Below are 21,290 nucleotides of genomic sequence, written 5' to 3'. Positions count from 1 at the left end.
AAAACAACAAACCCCAAACAAAACCCGTACTACCACTCCTCTGCAGGAAGACATGTTCTCTAAACAGCACTATTTTAAACTTCAGCATTCAAAATGAGACACACATCACTAAGATCTTTCTTTGGATTCTGTGTTGTATCTGTTCACTTCTGCTGACCACAAGAAGTTTTGACTGTGTTCAGCCTTGAAACTAAGTTTATTTTTCCAATTGTTTCCCACATACGAATAGCATTACTAACTGAGGAATCTAAAACCTATTGCTCAAATATAATGACTTCAACTGAAATAAAAAAACACCCACCATATTTTAAGTAGACTAAAATCAAATTCAATCCTGAGTAACTAACTACAAACATTAAACTAGGCAAAAATGACACAGGCAAATGAAAATGACACCCGACGACCTTAAGAAGATTTTTTCTTTTTGCCTGTTTTGAAGTGACCTTTCCCATTTCTCTTATGTGACCTTATAATTCTTGTGCCAGCTTTTCCTATGACAATCATTACCAACACAGACTTTATGTTTGGGACGTTCAAAGCCCAGTGTTAGGAAGCGAGTCTTCATTCCCTCAGTAAACCTTAAAGACATAGCCAGTAAGAACTGAGAGCGTACATGTGTGTTGGACTCACAGGAACACACCAGCACACGACACACAGGCACATCCTTCCACATTTCTTTTCAGTGTACTGGAAACCCACCGTATCCCCCTGCTTGGATAGGCGTTTTTGGAGAAGCACAAGCATATAGACTAAAATCCTCTGTCTGGAAGCCAGCCCGGTTTAATGAGGGCTCAGATGCACTGCGGTGAATTTTTGGCAATGACCGGGCCAGAAGCTCAATGGAGGCAAGAATCTAAAACAGGTAGAAAATAAGCGATCACGTTTGTTGTTGCAAAGTTGTAACACTCTCAAAATCAAAGGCAGAACCATCAATTAACTACAGAAAAATATTTATGCACATATTTAAACAGAAACTTTTAAAAACAGATTACTGCATTGCACTCTGATGTTCACATCCTCAAAAAGTTAAAAAGGACATTTTGGGAAGAAACTGTCTCGTTTTCCCGATTAAAAGGGCATACCGATTTCCCTCTGTAAGCATAATGCATACAGTTACCTTTTATGTGCCTCCTTGCTTACGCACTAGTACCTATACCTCTACCTACCATCGCCGCAAATGGACAGCTTTGGCAGCAGTTCGCTTATCACCGCCCACCGCAGAGCCAGCAGGGGGAGCGCCTTGAAAACGCTTGGTTACATTCACAACAAAACCAAAAAAAAAAAAGGTCACCCCCAAGCTTTTAGAACCCAAACCTTCCTCAGCAGGCATGATAAATCAAGTTGTTGTGACAAAACTATCAGTTTCCCTTCGTCAAGCCTGGGGGAGAGCAAGGAGGGTGTATAAAGATTTGGATCATACACCAAGTTCTAAAGTTTGTGTGTCTAATTGCGATTATTAAATTTCACTGTCTCCCAGTTTGAAACGTTCCCTAACACATGATTTTTTTTGAACTACAAAGGTCATTTTAATACCTGCTTTGAATTGAAAATAGACTTAAAAAACCTTCAATTTTTAATTAAACAGCACTAGCCAGGCGCTGAAACAGTACTCTCATGAAGTCATGCTATAGCACTAATCAGAAACATTTTGAACTGGCCAGTGAGTTCATAACTGATCTTTATTTTTAATATTTGAATTGTAAAGTCTACTAAGAACTGAACAGGAAGATATCTCACCTGTGGAAAAAGGGGTCTCTCATCTCTTTTCTTTTTTAAGCATTCTGCCATTAGTCTCTTCATAGCTTTTGGACAGTTGCTCCGTACTTTGCTGAGGTCTGGAGATAGGTATCCTCGTCCCACCATAAAAATTATCTTTATTTAATAGGAAAAAAGATGAAAGGGGAAGATGAGGATTCCATAAAACTAAAAGTAACAAAAGATTAACATTTTGCTAGACCATTTTAGTCCCAGCAGCAAGTTTTCTGCTACCGGGAAACATTATATGGTATTGAAATTGCCAAGTTTCTTAGACTAATGCTTGCTAACCTATTCAGTACAGAGAAAAAAAATATCAGATTTTTCCTCCTCCTCCTCAGAGATATTTCTGTGCAGCTTGAACACTAGTAAATGGTTACCATTTATAGCAATAACCATCTAAGGAGCGGTTCTTCGGTGTCAAAAACTGTTACAAAACCAAGAATAAGCAACTCTGTGGCAGGAACAGAACGTCTGAAAATAAATACTCTGTAAAAATAAATATTGCGTTTTATATTAAAAGTCAACAGCAAATTCATACTGAAAGGTATTTTAAGAAACACACGGACTTACGGCCTCAAGTTGCACCAGGGGAGGTTCAGACCGGGTATTAGGGAAAATTTCTTCACTGAAAGGGCTGTCAAGCACTGGAACAGGCTGCCCAGGGAGGTGGTGCAGTCACCACCCCGGAGGTATTTAAGAGACATGCAGATGCAGTGCTTACAGACAGGGTTTAGTGCTGGACTTGGCAGTCCTGGGTTAACAGCTGGACTTGATGATCTGAAAGGTCTTTTCCAAACTAAATGTTCCTATGATTCTGTAACTTCAGATATTAAACCCCTTACCTTTTGAGAATAAATTCTGTCATATACTTCACCACCACAAAAGCTTATTCTTGACATCTGACAGCCTTCCCCACCCCCCAGAAAAAAACCCCAAAAACACAAAAGAGAAACTGCCTCTCCTCTGCGGAAGACGAAACAGACAGGCTTTGTATTTTTACAGTAATTCCTTTACCATGGAAAGTTTACGTTTCACCTAAGGATAAAACTTAACCATAAGACAAAGTAAACTAATAGAAAGCAGGAAAGCAAAACAGATACGGTTAATGTTCTCTTGGGTATATTAATTTATTATTTTTTTTTAAATCAAACAAGGTCAGATGCAATGTGGTTTGAGTACTGCAGTTGCTCTGACACTAAAAAGCCCTTTCAAACCAGCCGATCAAGGATCCACTCATGCTGCAGCAGATAATCGCTACCTCTTCTGTACACTCAGACTGACCCAGCAGGTGCATCACACCTTGTATTTAATGAAATGTAACTATTTCATATCTTGACACTGGGAAAAAAGACCAAACAAAAAACCAACAAGAGAAAACCCCACATCTCAAGCAAGCTATACATGTTATTTATACTAACACAATCCTTGTCCTTTTTAAACTTTCCAATTTGGTTGCATCTGTGTTGGCATCAAGGAGGAGTATAAAACTCCCATATGGTTTCTTTATAAATCCCCATGTGCCAGAGTTGCATTTCGTAGTAAAGACTTGTCTACCCCGTCCTTTACCTATGCTGCAATGAGACTTACCATCACCTAAAGTTACTCTTTTCCAAATATTTACACTACTTAACTTGAAATTTTTCAAAATTCATTATTGGTTATGTTTCTGATACTCTCTTCACAACCATACAGGGATTAAACTTTTATTGCAACCAGAGAAAAGAGAATTTCACTACAAGAACACACCTAGTCTGTCTAGAAAAATCTGTTAAATGAGAGAAACACTCTGAGGTATAACAAGAACACAATGCTTTGTTCACCAAGAATCTCGGTTGTCTTCACAGCAGCTGATGTAAATGCACCAACAGAGTGAGCAATATTTACAGCTTTTCAGACAATAGACTGGGAGTGACAAAACTCAAAGACATTATATCACATTTTATATGTTGGCTTCACTTGTAATTTAAAATTTGTTTCAGCACTCGGTCGTAAGCACCCACATGACTGGCTTCATCTTTCAAATCTCAAAAGGTAAAACCAAAACAATGCCTTAATACTGCTTTTAGAAGGCCACGTCCATCTGGCCAGGACTTTGGATAGTTCCCTTATTTCATAAGGCGAAACCAATTCAAAATAATAATAATAATAATAGAGTCACTAAATCTGATGAGTTGGGATTAAGTATTCTGACAGATATGGAAGCAGCCTTATAAACTGGCATTCACAGATGAACTGTTGCTATGGTTGCAATTCTCAAGTACTGACAGTGAAAAAACAAGGGATGTGGACACAGAAACAACATAAATATATCACTGCCCAGACATGGAATAGTTTACACCAAAGATCTTGATGCATAGATACTTTTTTCAGACTAGACAGAGAAATAACAAATCAGATATGCCTTCGCAAATGTGCCTATTCTGTGGAGATGTAATACAAGTGTGTGGTATCATTAGACTTAAGGAATATTTGTTCACAATTAAGTGATCTTCTTACAGGATTCACACATTCTGGAAAGTCATATACTCTTGATAAATGCCAATATCCTGAAATTCAATTAGACAGCACATGCATTTTTCAAGACTGAAATGAATATAAAACATTCAGCAAGATGATTGCTGTTCCATTTTGTCAATCCTATTGCTGAACTACTGTTCCATGCAAGGAGAGGAGAGGGAAAAGGAAAAAAAAAAAAAGACAGAGAAATAATTGAACATATGGAGGATCATTTTGCCTTTGCAGAACTAATCTAAACTAGATTACTATTAAGGAACCTGCTCTCTCCCTAATAAGTATCCTGGCAACCAGCTCAGAAGCTGAAAATCTATACTTGAAGTAAAAAGCAAAAAGAAAAATACCTCAAGAGAAGTAAATAGGTACTACATGGCTGAGGCAGATCTAAGAATCGCAGCAATGTCACATCATAACATGAGAATCAGAAACACAAATCAAACACACAAACCATCAGAGCGTGCACTTTGCAAGGCTCAGTCTGTTTCAGGCCACAGCTGACTGAAGTCAGTCCCTTCCCTTACCTGGTCCCTGTTGTTGATGTTTGAGTATGGTAACTGTCCAGTCATCAATTCATAAAGAACAATCCCAAACGCATACACATCCGACTGAAAGCTATACGGGTTTTTATCTTGCATCCGAATAACTTCTGGTGCCTGTACCATAAAAGGAAAGAATTATTTTTTATTTCATCACACTGGGCTGCACCTTGCAGACCAGGAACAAAACATGGACTTGTCCAGAATGTAACAAGTTGCAAGGCCCACTCTTGGCTTCAGATGTTACTGGGTCCTAATATAGACTGGATGTTGATGTGAATCTCAAAATCCGTTGGTTTGTTTTAGCTTGGTGACCCCTTTATTCCTCTATGGCAGAACAAAATGACCTTGTCTGGGCTGAGAAGCTGTTTTGAAACTAGAATTGTAACAACACTGAAAATAATGCCAACTAACAAAGCCTTCAGGTTTTTCAGGGAGAAAAGGAGAAAGTGGAGTTGCACAGGAGGTTGTAACTATACTTTTTGTTACAACCTCTGGAGAGTAACCACGTTTGGATCCTTAAAACTTGAAGAGCATCTTACTTTTAGCTGAACTAGTTCCTCTGCTCCTTTGCAGGATGTTTTCCATGGCTTTTCTCACTTTCTCCTCAACCCTGGATTAAGCCTACCTTTTTGCCTTAGCCATCATTTTGTTTTCAGTTTAAACCTCATAATAAGGGATGAGAACACTAAAGTTTTTTGCTGACTACTGGAAAACATATGCTTAAAGAACTGAAAAGCATTCATTTAGTATTCGTATTACTGCTTGTCTTTTCCAGCTTAAGACAGCTTGTATATGTCAGTGTGCTAGAGAGGGATAGTCTTGGAAACTTTGGCTGAAGGCAATTAGATTTATTGAAACAAACTCACCACTTCCCCCTTGCTTACCATCCATAGAATAGATCCAGACAACTGTTCAAACTGATGGGACCCACTCCATCGTGATTTCACTGTAGCTAGACCAAAATCACCTATTTTTACTGTGAGGTCTTCATGAAGAAAAATATCTAAAGGGGGAAATGTTAAGGAAAAACAAAGAGGTACTGATCCTGTCCTGCAAGAAGAGTAAACAGCCACAAGTTTGCAACATTAACATTTTTAACCATCCACTACCACTGGAGAAGATTTTCATGTAATACACATTCTAAGCAGTCAGCATGGTGAATTATGGTACTTAAGGGTTACATACATCATGACTGGGCCAGTGCTGAACAGACCATGGCACAGGTGGTTTTCTTGAAATGCCAAGTACTCTCTTGAAATAGTAAGTATAAGAAAAGCTGAAAATATTTAACGAGTGAACTGGCACAATCTTTCATTACATGTAGAAACCAAATGATGCAAAATCTTAATGATATCACAATAAAACTTGCTATGTTGTTGCAATCACATCAATAGAGATAGTAAGTATTCCTTACTTGGCTACCGGTGATATTAACCCTTCTTAGTGAAATTTCAGCTCAGCAAATGTTCACACATTAACTGCTTTTCACATCAGTAAGTTCACTTCTGGCAGAAAAAAAAAACAAGCCAGGAAAGCTGTCAAGTTCCACAATCACAAATTCTAGGAAAGGATACTATTACTCTTGAGGTCTCTGTGGATGATTGACTTGGCGTGCAAATAACTAAAAAGGAACATCATAGATTAGGTGGGTTAAATGATATTTCACTAATCAACTCCAAATTCACTGTATTACTGAAACACAAATTCTGTAGATATTCAAACTGCACATATTTATCAAGGTGGCAAGACTTCAGTTACCCATGACAGTTCCTGCAACAGTCACAGGAAAAAAACAAAAATAAAATAAAGCTTAGATTTCCAGCTCAAACCTGATGCTACTAAGAACGAAATAAAATTTATGCACCACTTCTGCTTTTCACTAACTCAATACTCTGAATAAAAATAAATGAACTTCAGTAGTTTTTGACATGCCATTCGCTGCTGAAGGTTCTGCCTCCTAGCCTTAATGGTGACTGTCAAGACACTTTGCAGGCTAAGTCACAGGTTTATGTAAGGTGTTTCTGAGTTATGGGAGCTAAATGTGCTTCCCAGTCTCAAATGTGTACTCCAGTATGCTGATGGCTTTTTAGTATGGGACTGGAAAAAGGATCCCCTAATTTCAGACTGGATAAATAGATTGCAGGAAACAGAGAGGAGAGTACTTGCTCCACAGCATAGATGTAGCCTAAATTAGGCAACTAGCCTCCCTTGGCTCTTTGCTTAGTCAATGAGATTGGCACAAACCTGCTGGAAAAGTCCCAGTTTACATCTCTGCCTTGAATCATGCTCATAAAACAGCTTCTGCATCCCCAGTACCTACAGAGGGAGCCCAGGGAGATAAGCAGGCTAACAGAAGGCTGAGACTGCTTGCTGCAAAAACCTCCCCACCTCTTGACTGAAAATGTAATAGAATACTTGGTAAAAAACCAGCACAATGAACTGCAATCATCAGTTTCCAGCTGGAGGGTGATTTGTCTAGCTTACATCAGTGTTCTGATTTTGACACACAACTTTGGGCTAGTTTTGTAAATTCTAACTCAAGTCAATTGCCCTCTATGGGAGTAAGGATTATTTACAGTCCTTAGAACAAAATAGGTATGTTTTTCTCAAATGCTGAAATCTATTATCTAGAGAGCTACAATACTCCTAAGAAAAGGAGGGGGGAAAAATCAATTCTTTTTGCTAACAGGACTGTGCTATCTCACAGGACTCTGTCCTTTCATTTGCTGTGTGTTTCTTTTTAAACTAGTTTTGTGTAGGAGGTAAAACATATCTGCACTGAAGATCGTAAAGCCTGGAACAGAAATCTTTGCTTAAAAGATTGCAAGTTTAACTACACTGTAATTGTCTTTACTATCCTAGACCATATTTTCTCAAGAATTTGTATTTTCCTATGTTCCAAAAAAAGAACGTGAAGTCTGTTCTACAATAATAAACACTTTACCAAATGCTCTGATCATCAAGGCAGGACCCTGGGCTTGGCAAAGCAAGCAGATAGCTGGCATTACTTGCTGGTGTCAGATGTGAAGAGGGTAAGTAAACATTGCCCCAATGCTCAGATACGATACTTACTCCATGCCTTGTGCAGTCTGTCGTGCAATATCAATTAGTTTGATCATTTCAAATTTGGTCTCAATGATGTGTAGATGGTGATATAAGCTGGACCCCTCACACCATTGTGTAACAATAGCCAACTGGGGTTTTGTTGAATAACCCATAAAAAGCAGGATATTCACGTGTCGTGTTTTCCTGTTGAAAAGAAAAATCAAAAGGAAATCAGGTGGATCAGGAAATCGGGAAAAACCCAGGCAGATCTATCACAATCTGAATATGTATTTCCAAATAGAAGTTGCTGGGTCAGTCTCAACTTCTACTAAGATAACACGATAACCTGTTGCTAGATTCAATTTAATGAATTATTCCAGCAGTTAGTCTTTCTTATCATAATGACATGGAATAGCAACTCTGGGGTAAGCTCCACTTCCTCTTGCTTTTGCAAGCAACACAGCACACGACTGCTCGGAAGATGCTGTTACCACTAGGTCCCCATGGAACAGTGACAGTTTGCAGGCTGGTCTGCTTTTGTGGAACCCCAGTCCAGCTACGAGATGTTGCTCTCTTAAGGAGGACATCCAAAATGAAATTCTAGTCTCAGAGGACTCCAGAAAGGACAACTCTTTTGTTCAGAAACCATCAACACACTTCCTTGACAAGGCTTCAGTTTTTCTTAGTGTTTTATTGCACAAGAATTTTGTACTCTCTCCGGAGCCAGCACACAAGAAAGGATGGAAACAGGTATGAAAACTGTATCTCAGTAACGTTACGATATGAAATTGTTTCCAAACAGCACTGGGAGAGACTGGAGTTCACCACAGAGATCTGGCCAGATTAAATTAAACCTATTTCAAAGATGAAGCAACTCCAGACAGAAAAACTTCACAACTAACAATACAGAGAAGATTATCTCAGTAGATATCCCAGCACATTCAAGGCCCAAAAGAATCTACTGACGCACTGTGAAATCTGAAAGATTATCCTCACCCTCCAGGAAAAGTCAATCACATTCTTATTGCCATCATGGCATCATGGACATGAAGAACTAGATACCTCCAAACGTACCAACAATATATCACAAAGATGAGGCACCTAAGAATTCTGGACTATTTCCTAGCTTTCCCAGGGGCTGAGGAAAAATAAAGGCAATCTTCTTCCAACACAGCTTGGTTCTGAAGGCAGTCAGCTCCCTGTTGATGAAACCTGGCAGATCAAGCTTAAAACCTGTGGTAGCTTCTTAAAGCTATGCTACTGTGGAAGATGGCTCTTTATGTTTTCTTATATTAAAAAACTAATATGGTAGCCTAGATTGTGAACCCCTTTGTCCTCTCAGCAACGTAGACTAGGACAGTTCTGTATTATGAGACTGTGCCTTTTCCAGGTGCAAGAATTTGTCAAGTGATACTGAGCGTAACTGCTGAGTGAACAAAACTCAAGTAGTTTCTTGCAAATCCTACCTCAAAGCTAAGAAAGTAATGATGAAGCATCATCGAAAGGGTAAAACTACAGCTAAATCTGACTTGTCTGCATCAAATGACAAGACAACTATTTACTGTAAGTGCTGAAATGATCAACAACAGAAAAAGACTGGACTCCAGCTATGAGACTGCCAGCAGAAATCTGGGCTAGGTAGGAAATACAAGATTTTTGATTTCACGAAAGTTCTCCTGAGCAGTTATGTCAAAAATATGCAGAGATATCCAAAGTAGCATAGCCCAGAAAGCCTCTATTTCCACAACTATGGGCTTAAGAGTTTTCAGAACTAATGTTTCCTGGGGAGAAAGGCTGACCATCCCCTTTCCACTGTGCAGCTTATTGGGGATGCTCCTCCAGCACAGGCACCCAGCTCAACACAGAAGTCTTCCAGAGGCAAAAGCCTTCTTTCTGTTCTGTTTCTTAAAGCAGAATTATGCTCGAGACTGCTCAAGATTGTACTTGGATGCTAATGGTCTTCCCCAATATTCTATTGTATTGTGTAGACTGATCCTCTTTTAAGAGCTGAGCCCAAGACAAACACTTCCTCTGAGAAAGTACAAGCAGTTGACAGAGAAAAGGAAATAAAGAAGTGACTTTGAGAAATACATTTTAAAAAACGCTCAAACAAGTGGTACTGAACAGAAACTATTAAACAACAGGTAGTGTGGGCAGTGCTGTAGCTCAAAACCAACAATTAGTCATGCTCTCCTTCAATCTCAAAATGCGGATGAGGAAAGAAAGGCCTACAAGCTCACACTTAGGCTTGACTGTGCCCTTGGGGTAGTACAAGGGCAAAACCCGGTGCTGTCTTGAGGGTTTGGACATACGTATATTTACAACATAGGTGTGCAGGCAAACACACACAGGGGAAGGAAGAACTAGCAGCAGATACAAAGAAATATCTTTAAATGGCAAGTTGTATTTTCTGCCCAAAGTATCATCACTGAGGAATAAGAGCAATGTGTTCTAATGGAAATCTAAAATTCAATGATTAATGAAGCATAAATCTACACACATTTTGTGCCATTACAAATATTCTTACCTGAGCACTCCTACTTCATTTTTGAAAGCCTGTAACTGTTGAGGTGTGGGTGCCGTAACATTCAACATTTTCACTGCCACATCACCTTTAAAATAGCAGGTTTTAATAAGTGCCATTGATACATACTCCTCTATTGAGAAAATGCTATATAAAGCACCAGAGATCTTAAGATACCCTATTTTCTAGCTTTGTGAAATAAACCAGTACAACACTAAAATAAGCAAATATTCCATAAAATGTATAAACACTATTCTTATTTTACTCTGAGAAATCCTAGCCAAGTCAAAACTTTCCAAATAAACAATTGAAATCCTCATTCATCAAGTTGAGTACTTCAGACTTTATAGTAACTGTTTCATCTCTACCCTAATACATACTTAATTCACAAGAGCATGCAACAGTTGAGTTTCTAAACAGTTTGATGTTCTAACATTACCTATTTAGCAAACTACTTATTAATTTAAAAGTAATCTTTACGGCCCTTCAGTGGACTCTCCTCAGTATCCCCGTCTCTCTCTCGTACTGAGTAGCCCACAGCTGGACCCAGAGCTCCAGGTGTTGCCTCCCCAGTGCCGAGGCAAGGATCATCTCCCTCAGCCTGTGGGTAATGCTCTGCTTAATGCATCCCAGGATATCATTAGCCTTCTCTGCGGCATGGGCACACTGCTGGCTCATATCCAACTTGGCATCCACCAGAATCCCCAGGTGCTTCTCTGCAAAGCTGCTTTCCAGCTGGGTGGCCCCTAGCAGGCAATGTTACCCGCTTAACAATAACTGTTTGCCATGACAGCCACATACCGTGCCACTTTCCTTTGTAGACTGTTCCAAATGATCCAGATCCTATCCTTTGTCCAACTGTGATCTGGCCATCTGGTATCTCCCAATCATCACTTGAATCCCGTCGACCAAGGGTTTTCTTTTCATATATGCATAAAGAACAAAAAAGGAAGAAAGCAAGTGCATTAATGGCTGCGAACACAGCTCCTTTGTTAAAGATTTGGTATCACCATTTCATATCATTGAAGTCTTAAAAGAACTTTCTTTTTCAGATATTGCATTTGACTTTTCAAGTCAATTATACACAAAAGCTCAGCATGCAAGTATACCAAATTATTTCCTGGCATGAAATATTTGCCACAGGCTTCTGGCAGTGTTAAAATCAGTAAATACTAAGAAACTCTTACGAAAAAAGAAAGTCTCATTTATTTTCCGATTCTTATTCAATCATAATGCCAATTGTGAATTAAAAAAAATGCAAATATTTTAATGTATTACATTATTACATGTTACATTTGAGAATCACTAGAGAACTTTCAAGGTTCATGAAACATGGTGGAAAAAGTTAAGCTGCTTTTTGAAAGGAAACTGGCATTATAATGTGAAGCACACCAAGACATATGGGTGCAATGAAGTAAAAGTGAGAATAGTCAGTTATTGAAATGATCTACGTATCAGTCACACCATTTTAATATTCCATTATTTATTGATTTTAAGTCCTTCATCATTACCATACTCATCTTCAAAATAATTCAGAAGGCTTTGATGAAAGAAAAGTGAGAGGAACATGGTTGTGCAGTATTTCTATACTATGAATATACCATACTGTGAGTGAAAATAGCTGATCATTCCCTTACCATTCTATTTCTGTCTTCTGAGGATGAGGATGATTTCCTTTCCCGCTGGGGTCCTGGTGATTTCTGTAATGCTTTCACATTGGTGAGTGACCCAGGCAAAGAGGCTGGAGGCGTTGCAGACAAACCTGCAGTTGAACCTAAATTTCAGAAAGAGGATAATTTTATCTATATGAAGTCAGCTTACGAGAATGTATTGATATTAGGTGCAAGAATTGTGTTTAAGATGCAGTATCTCCAAAAATTAATGTAAATGTTAAGAGGGAACAAACATATACTAAGAGTATTGTCCTAATATTAGATTAGTGCTCAAGGCTTAGATTTCAGGAAGAGACAAGACTATAGCAAACATCCCTGTATACCAGATAGTTCCCAGTCCCTGGTTCATGAATTATCAGAAGGACAATGTCTCTTTAAGTAGAAAAAAAATAAAATTTAATTCCACCAGTTTCTTTGAGAGGAAAAGTAGTAGCATTTTAATTAGCAGCAGCTAACTCTCAGATTTCTTGTAGCTAACCTTTTAGGGACCCAATAAATAGCTGCAATCCTGTACTTTGGAATAAAATTGACTAAATGCAAAAAATTGAGAAGTTTTCTAGTTGAGTCTCCAAGTGCCACCTGAAAACCATTTGGCTGTTTTAAAGCTGTTAGCAGAGAGCTCTTATTTAAAAGTAAGTATTAGACTGTAGAAAAGATTAAAAAAGAACAAGTACTTTAGTTAGCTATTTGAAGCATATTCTATTAAATACAAAAAGAACAGTACATCTGTAGCCTGTATGTTCTCTAAACAAATCTATGCAGGAAAATGTCACTAACAGAGCTGTGTTTCAGAGCCCCAATGGCTTTCCAAATAGAGCACTTCAACTAGACACTGCTTTTTAAAATACACCATAATTATTCATAACAAGGTTATGCTGACCCTCCCAATACAAAGGACATAAAATAGGGTCAACTGTTAATTAAATTCACGCTGCTCTGCTAAACAATGTATGTCATTGTACAAGGCCTCCAACATTCCAATGCCTTCTCTCACATCAGTGCTCTGGGAAATGGCAGATGATGATACTCCTCTCCTCCTATTCCTTCAGAAGCCCCCTTCTTACCAAGAAAGTGTCTCTTAATGCCAACTTGAGTTCAAAAACTGACTTTGTGACTTTTAAAACTGTTGCTCTATTTCAGTCACTCAGAGTATGCTAATTTATCAGACTACATAAATCCATCACTGCCTGTCTTCACTGATAAAATCCATACATTTCATACAAGTGGAAGCACAAAATAATGACATATCAACACACAAAAAATGGGACACAGCATCCATGAACTTTGTCCCACATGCTAAAGCAAGAATAATTAAGTATATGGGGCATCCGAACTACATTTACAGGCAGCTCAAAGCCAGTGACCTGAAGGATGGACTTTTGTTCATGTTACGATCACTGTGTTGTCATATGTTTATTATATTATTTGTCTGAAATCACACATATATGGAATTAAATGCATGATGTTCCCAAAAAATAAGCAATTTTCCAAAATCTACCATGTTACAGACTTTCTCTGCAATAGCCAAGCTCTACTAGAATGCATTTTCTTTAGAGTTAACTGAAGTCTCCTACTTAAATTTTAACACCATGATATAGAAACACTAGCACAATAATCACCCTTCACCAAAAACGCTTACAGCATATGGTAGAACATTAATCTGTTCATAATAATACCAGATGGCCTGTTTTCCAAGTTATTAGAGTAGAATACTTCAGATACTGTTGGACTTAAGCCATTAGCTTGGACTCTGAAGTTGTATGTAACGTGTTCCATTCTGTAGCCAGTTTGCTTGTTGGGAACACCTGTCTTCTTACAAAGACTTCTGGAAGAACTTTACAAGTTCATAAGGTGAACTGCTCTTGATATATTCTGAAACAAAAGTCTTTGAAACAGCCAAGATGGTAGCATTTGAAAACCACACTACATGCACTGAACTACCCATTTCTACGTGTATACGTATAGACACAAATATTTACATTTCATGCTATTACTCAAGAGTTGGTTTCTCCAGCATATGAAATCCCACAGTCTGTTAGGATTTTGTGCAATACAACAGATCCATTGACAACTTTAGGCCTGAATTACCTCCAGAGTCAATGATGTAAAATTGGAAGAGTGTCTTATTTAACATGATACAGGACACAAATACTGTTTTCACTGGAAAATTACTAACTAAATAAAACCTACGTGGTCTAAACCATCTAGGGCTCCAATGTGGTATCTATCAATAGCACATTCTCAAAATGAAATATTTGTTGAAAGCTAACATGACATGTTATTTGAAAAGCTTGAGACCTAACAAGATATCAATGGAAATGTTTGTAATTCACATTTGATTTCCTAGATTACTTTTCAAAACAAAGAATATTAAATATAGAAAACTACTAAAGCACTGAACTGACTTAAACTAAACAGTCAAGGAAATTCTAAGTTAAGGACATCACTTTGTCTTTAAAATCACTGCAATGCAATCCAAGCACCTTTGTTTAGAAAAATTGTATTAAGGTCCACACAAAAACCTCAACTATGAAATTCCTTGCTTTTGAAGATTTAAGTCAGATTTTATTTATAGTAATTTTCAAGCGTGTAAAGGTGAAAGTGAGTATGTGTGAAAAGCACATTCAAAGCATTCCAGCCAGGCCAAGCAAAAAACAGAGGTGTTCTGATAAACTCACACACTTACATACACACGGTGTGAGGGTGAGGCACAAACAGCATCTGTGGTTTTACTTATTTTGTTTGGGTGAAAACAAGAAAGAAGAGCCCAACTACCTCTGAACACTGGGCCAGGCTCAAAATCAAACACTATTTCACTGGGGACAGAATGAAGGAGGGGACTGGGAGTCCGGGATTGGTATTTCCGAAGACAGCGCATCAGCTGGTTCAAAGGGGCTGTTAGAGAGAAAGAGACGGGCAGGCAGAGACAGAAAGACAGACACATAGAAGAAATGAAAGAAGTCATGGGAAATAACTAGGATGCTTTGACTCCTATTCATAGATTGCTTCTGTACTTGAAGAAAAAAAAAAAAAAAGTCAATTACTAATAACACTGTTTCAGGACTGGGAATAGCCAATTGTTTTCAGATGCCAAGCAGACAGTTTATGATCAAAAGTTAAAACCAACATGATAGCACAACATTTAAATGCTGGACAAAATGGGCAAAACTGTGGAGAGCCACACCTATCAACACACACAAAAATAGCTAAAACTGGCAACTTTAAATTAGTAGGCTTGCAGAATTAAAGGAAATTTTGTTTTAGAAAGTGTTATATTGCTGGCATAACAATAAACCAACTCCATCAAACACAACGCAGTAGGTAGGTACCATCCCACCAACTACCAGATTTGGATGGGAGAAAGAAGGTCAGTGATAGCCCATAGCACAAAACCTTAGAGATCAGGATAGAGTGTATTAAGGTAATTCAGTCTTAATGGCCGAAGCAAGATATAATTAGTAGGAGACAACTGTGTTAATGGTTTGAAGTTGGAGAACCTGTCATATGCCTGCTCTACTTACTATTTCCTTATTTCTATTATTTCTATATTATTATTACAATCATAGGAAAAAATACAGCACATAAGAAGCCCTCTCAGGACCTTGACAGTCAGTGGGAGAAGTGCCTTAATAGGCTGTACATAACATGAAGAGAATTAAATCTGGCACTACTTCTGACTTAACCGTGAATTAGGGCTGTGTGTTACTGAAGGAATCATAAAAAGACCTGGCTTTAACATAAGGTCCTAACAACCTGGTTCCAAAAGTAGCACAGGCATGCAGTACAGCAAAGCAGCATCTTCAGCAGGGGTAGAGGGGGAGAAGAACTGGAGTATTTCATGCTGCTTTAGGATGCAGCAGTTTGTATGGAAGGTCCATCTGCCATGTCGATGGTTTTCAATGAAAACCCCATTGTTGCCATGGGTGGAAAGGTAACAAGAGGCACAAAAATCTTTGAGAGAGAGTTGGGAAGTTGTAGCATATCTCTGTGCAGCCATGTGAGTGAGTGAGTGTGTGCACGTGAGAGCAAAAAAAGTGATGGTGCAAGATAATTTTAAAACTAAAAAAACTAGACACCACTTCAAAACTTTTCCTCCTTCTGTCTCCCCCACTCCCAGAATGACCAGCAAATGACTCAAACCTTTGTCAGACAAATATTAAGTTCATGGACAAGCAAATGCAAATTTATTTTTTGTTCTAGTCATATTTTCCTTTGTGCCTGTGTTTCATACAAGTAGAACAAAGGGAAAGGACAGTGCTGTTGTGTAATTAAACATAGCACAATAGCTAGTTTAAACACTACTTACCTCCCTCTCCTCGTAAACCCTGGTCTCTAATCAAGTCCTGTAAATTAAAAAAAAAAATTAAAGTGTTTAATTTAGGTATTAACATTTACATTCCAGAATCAATTGAGATTGATCAAATAGAAAATCCATAAACACATATGTTGTTCATGAAATAAAAGCTGTTTCCTACCCTGGCTTACTAACAGCAGTGACTCTAAAGAACTATTTATAACAACTACCAAACTTTTCAAAATTAGTTGCTTTAAAACAGCATCTCTCAGTAGTAAAGCGAAATGTACACCACCCAAAATAGATGCTGACATGAAAATATTGATTTTAACACACAGTTGGCCAAAATGCATAAAGAACTATCGAACCAAACGTTCTAGTTAGAGTGTGGCACAAATTATTTGTACTGTCGTATCAGAAGCTGGGACATCAATTTCCTGTACATCAGTCAAATGAGTTCTGCTTCGTTTTTTGTTGTAACAAAGCACCTCATTTGCATAGTCAGGTGCACTTTGTTCTTCTCAGAAATGGCAAACTGTGAACTTGCAATCCACTGTGACCTGACAGTATCTGTTACAACATACACAGACTAAACCCAGGCTACACTACGGATTTTTCTAAGCAGAAAAAACTTAGAAAATTCTAGCAGTTTCCCTCTGTATGTCCCTTTTCACCATCAAGCTTTTTTTTTGGTTATACAATTATATTATTCCTTTACACATCTGCACTGCTGCTGAAAGCACTAGTCCTGCTCTCAGCTGCACCACTGCCATACACCATATGCAAATGTCTATGCAGCCACGCTCTTAATAGTCAAGTAACATTTCACCTTTCGCTCAGTTCACATGCAAAATAGATTTTGTGCCTCAGTGTTCAGGCAGACTTCAAGACTGCTCATCTAACAAATGACTAATTTCTAGAGAGTAGACTTCAGGGCAAAATACAAGCCATACACATTAGCAAAATTAGAAAGAGGCTGTTGTGACCAACATTTTGACAAGACCTAGCTAGCTTTATAGCTAGCATCAACCATTATTATTATTTAAGATTCAGCATCCAGAAATCTCAAAAATGTGGAAACCAAGTTAAGTGCAGCAGCTTCTGAACATTCTAAAAGAATGCTCAGAATAACATTAGGCTCTTGAATTCCTAAGGAACATTCAGTACATCTGAACTCAGCTTACTGCAATAACTAGATTTTCTTCAATGCCAGAAATATTACTTGAATTTCAAACACTAAAAAATCCCTCTCTGACATATAAAGAAACATGCTTAACAAATAGCATGGTTTGCAAGAGCGGTGACTGACTTCTGTATTCTTAACACCATGGTACCCTTAGCAGCATGAGCCTTGCAAACAACAACAACAAAAAAAAATAGAGCCGTGGTTTGTAGCAGAACGTTTCTTTGAAAATGAAAGGACAGGATTGTCCAAAGGCAGTTTCTGCTTTTAAAGAACGCGTTAGTTGCATCTTAAAGCTCTGAATAACAAAAATGTTTCAGGCGGGATCTATGAAGATTCTGACAGATTACCAAAGATTATCTCAGAAACACAGCGGTTGCATGTACACGATATATTTAATGCACTGATATTCATAAGGGAGAAATCAAACCTACTATAACTGATCGAAATGTTATTAATACTTACATCAATATTGACTGGCTCGATTGTATTGATGTGAACATTGGGAGCTGAAGAGGATCGGTCACGTTGCCCAAATTGATTCCGATGGTCTTCATCTGCTGGTCGGAGGGGCTGTGGGATTGGAATGGATTTTGAAGGAGAAGGACTAGGGAGAATTGGTGGTCTGAGAAACAAAGTCAAGGAAAAAGAGGATTTAGGTCTACAAATGGCTTCAAATACTGCATAGTGGGTGTGGTAAGTCCTTTTCAACTATAATAATACATACATTAAAAAAACTGATCTAAAGACCTGTGCATAAAAACAATTTATGATGAATGATCTCTACTCCCTTAAGATCAATTTCAACAACTCTCTGCTGTACAAACTACCTAATTACATGGCTGTGAAGTGCTGAGTTAAAACAAAACAAAACCCCCTAACATACCATATCAAACTAGTAATAATAAATCCTGATCTGAAAAATTCATGTAGCCCAACATGCACTGCAGATAGCAGATACTCTGCAGTTTCCTCACTTCAGAATTAACGCAATACACTCTTCTTAATGGCAACCTACTGAGAACTAAAAATGCTTAACATCCCACATCAATATTACAATCAGAAGATGTCACAAACCAAACTGTATGGATGGCATTATTGTTCAATGAAGAAAGACTGAAAATTACACACTGGTCAGTCAACATAGTTGATTAATATTATGACCAATGTAATATGAGTTATTGATACTAAAAATAAACATACCACCTCTTAACCTCAACCTTTAAGAAATAACATTTAAAGTGTTATTTACAGTGCTAGTTAGGCAATGCAATAGTTTTGACTTAAAAGATAAACGTTCAGACTACACAGACAAGTTTTCTGAAGAAATGCAAATGCTGTCAGTCATAAAGATAGATAAAGTCTTTAATTTATAGTATCATGAATCATGTATTAAAAGACAAAACATCTAAACACTTGCCTTTTCATTTGTAAGAAGACAGAATGTCACTACTTTGGTTACCCACTTATTCAGTTGAAGTACAACAAATGGGCTTTTATCTCTTAGTCAAGTCAAAGTCAGTCACTGTTAAGTGTAATGATTCAATTTAATGGATATAAGGCAAAAGGTCAATGAGAAACACCTGCCACCTTTGTCAAAGAAAACTTCATGTTAAAATATATGTGATATCTGACAAGGTTTTTAGAACTTACAGAAAACACAACTCCTAAGGGAGAAGTCCTCCAGCCATTTAATTACCCATGGGTTCATTACCATGCCCACAACGCAATACCCACAGGGAGAAACTTCAGAAATAAACCATACAGAAGCATATATAACAGCAGCAGGTCTTGGTGCTGACTCCCCTAAGCGAACGCTCCTTGGCCTCTCCAAAGATCTTTAGGGGCAACTAACATTTTCCACAGGATCTCTTGACATTTTTTCAGAAATGTTTCAGAAATGACTATTACCCTACCTTTCATTAAAGAGTTTATACAGTTTGGCACTGATCCCAGAACTCAATGCTATCTGTATCCTAAGTACCTGCCATCTTTTCCTTCCTGGCCAACAATCTCACAATTGAGCGTGAGGAAACAAGAGTACTTGCAAGTTAATTCAAGTAACAGTCTAGTAAGTCTTGTAATAAAATTCTTAGATTATGTTTGGGAAGAGGAATAAAATTAGGGTTAAACCCCCTACCTAAACTGTTTTAAAAACAGTTACCTGTTGTCACATGACAACATATAAACATGCATATACTGCAGAAATACTAGGAAGCAATGAACCAAAACTGTCAACAGACAAATCTCTGAAAGGGCCCTGAACATTTAAGATGATGCTCAGTTTCGGAAACATTTTTTAAATGCAGATAACATTATATATATATATATATATATATATATATATATATATATATATAAGCTAAAGTTTTCATACACTGCTAACAAGTGCCTTCGGGTAAAATATTTTCTATTATAGATGAGGAAGTTCTGAACTCCTGAACATTTTTGTAAGGACTATCATGCAACTGGAACCCACATCAGGAGATGGGACACTGCACAGACACAAACATGGGACTTGGCTGACATTCTAGGGCACTGTATTTTCATGTTAAGACAAGTGTGCCACATGGTGCACAGAAAGATTTCACAAGAAAAGCCTAAGAAGTGTTTCAGCCAGACCGGTACTGTCATTGTCAGGATAGCAAACTCCTGCTCCAACTTCCTGACATCTCTCAGTAATAATGAAATTAAGGGAAACTCGTTACAACAAACATCAGATAATTGCACTAAGAGTGACTGTGAGCCAGCATCTGAGCTGTGCCACACAATGAGAACAAAAGCAATCAGATTTTCTGTGATCATGAGTAAGCCAAGGGAGAGACAACCAAATTGCAGAAATATTGTTTCAATTACATTCCCCTTTGAATCATAAATGGTCATCTGCTAACGGAATCTGCAAATACTTCTGTATTTCTGGTCACACGTCACCATGTCCACCATCATGTTGCTAGCACGGGCAGCACGCTGTGTCATACCATGTTTGAAAACCATTTGAATAGCTTTTTCTACTCATTAAATTCTAACAGGGAAGTTCAGATCTTCAGAAAGTAACTACAGGCTGATAAATCTCTTCTTCTGGAGTCTCTGAACTGTTATTGGCAGGGTCTCTGGGCTTTAGACACCAAAGAATCCAGAGATGGGAATCTCATAAGCAGTTAGCAGTGTGCTCCATCTGTACAATCAGGATTTCACTATGGGTGTCCTTGGGACACTTACAAAAAAGGTAGGTTATTTTTGCTAAATGGGAATTTTGCTTGGAAAAGGTAACTAGTTTGTTTGCTGGCCGAAGATGGCCTACTGAGATCATAAGCTCAGAAGATATTATCACCAGCCTCTGCCTCTGTGCGGCAAAGGCTGTATCTTGATCTGCACCGAGATCTTGATTTACAGAAAACATGTAATCATGAAGAATGCAGCAATACTCTTTGCTACCAAAAGTCCATTCTTAACAGCATTGCTAAATTTTATTTACTCCAGGAGTGTAGAAGGGACACTGGAGCAAAAAGGACCAGCCACCTTCATTTGGAAGTGGGTGACATTGTCTATTCCAGGTGAGTTACAAAACTAGATCTGTAAGCTATGCAAACATAGTACCAACAAGCATGCTGCCAAAAAAGAAAAAAAGAAAAAAAAAATCAAGAGGACCAGAAAACAGCTGCTGCGAGGCACTGTTTACTGTGTCATACATGTGTGTCAGGCATGGTATGGCTGGGGCTTAAAGAAGCAGTAGTTTAAATACCAGGATCTGAGTTTCTGT

The 21,290-nt window shown here is 38.1% G+C and overlaps 1 protein-coding gene across 2 annotated transcripts in view; it reads right to left on the bottom strand.

The window, feature by feature from the left end:
* BRAF (B-Raf proto-oncogene, serine/threonine kinase) overlaps positions 1 to 21,290 on the bottom strand; it is an 87,957-nt gene that overhangs the window by 13,744 nt on the left and 52,923 nt on the right. For both annotated transcript variants that reach the window (XM_040593903.1, XM_040593904.1), the window contains exons 8-18: positions 17,996 to 18,155; positions 16,360 to 16,396; positions 12,018 to 12,154; positions 11,182 to 11,299; positions 10,384 to 10,468; positions 7,884 to 8,060; positions 6,386 to 6,432; positions 5,696 to 5,814; positions 4,794 to 4,925; positions 1,738 to 1,872; positions 700 to 853 (exon numbers count right to left, since the gene is read on the bottom strand). In XM_040593903.1, the coding sequence (XP_040449837.1) occupies positions 700 to 853; positions 1,738 to 1,872; positions 4,794 to 4,925; positions 5,696 to 5,814; positions 6,386 to 6,432; positions 7,884 to 8,060; positions 10,384 to 10,468; positions 11,182 to 11,299; positions 12,018 to 12,154; positions 16,360 to 16,396; positions 17,996 to 18,155 (1,301 nt within the window). The remainder of the gene's footprint in view (positions 1 to 699; positions 854 to 1,737; positions 1,873 to 4,793; positions 4,926 to 5,695; positions 5,815 to 6,385; positions 6,433 to 7,883; positions 8,061 to 10,383; positions 10,469 to 11,181; positions 11,300 to 12,017; positions 12,155 to 16,359; positions 16,397 to 17,995; positions 18,156 to 21,290) is intronic.

The sequence above is a fragment of the Falco naumanni genome, chromosome 5 (genome assembly GCF_017639655.2).
Source record: "Falco naumanni isolate bFalNau1 chromosome 5, bFalNau1.pat, whole genome shotgun sequence".
NCBI lineage: Eukaryota > Metazoa > Chordata > Aves > Falconiformes > Falconidae > Falco > Falco naumanni.
Note: the sequence above shows the minus strand (reverse complement) of the source record. Positions and strands in the feature narration are given on the sequence as shown.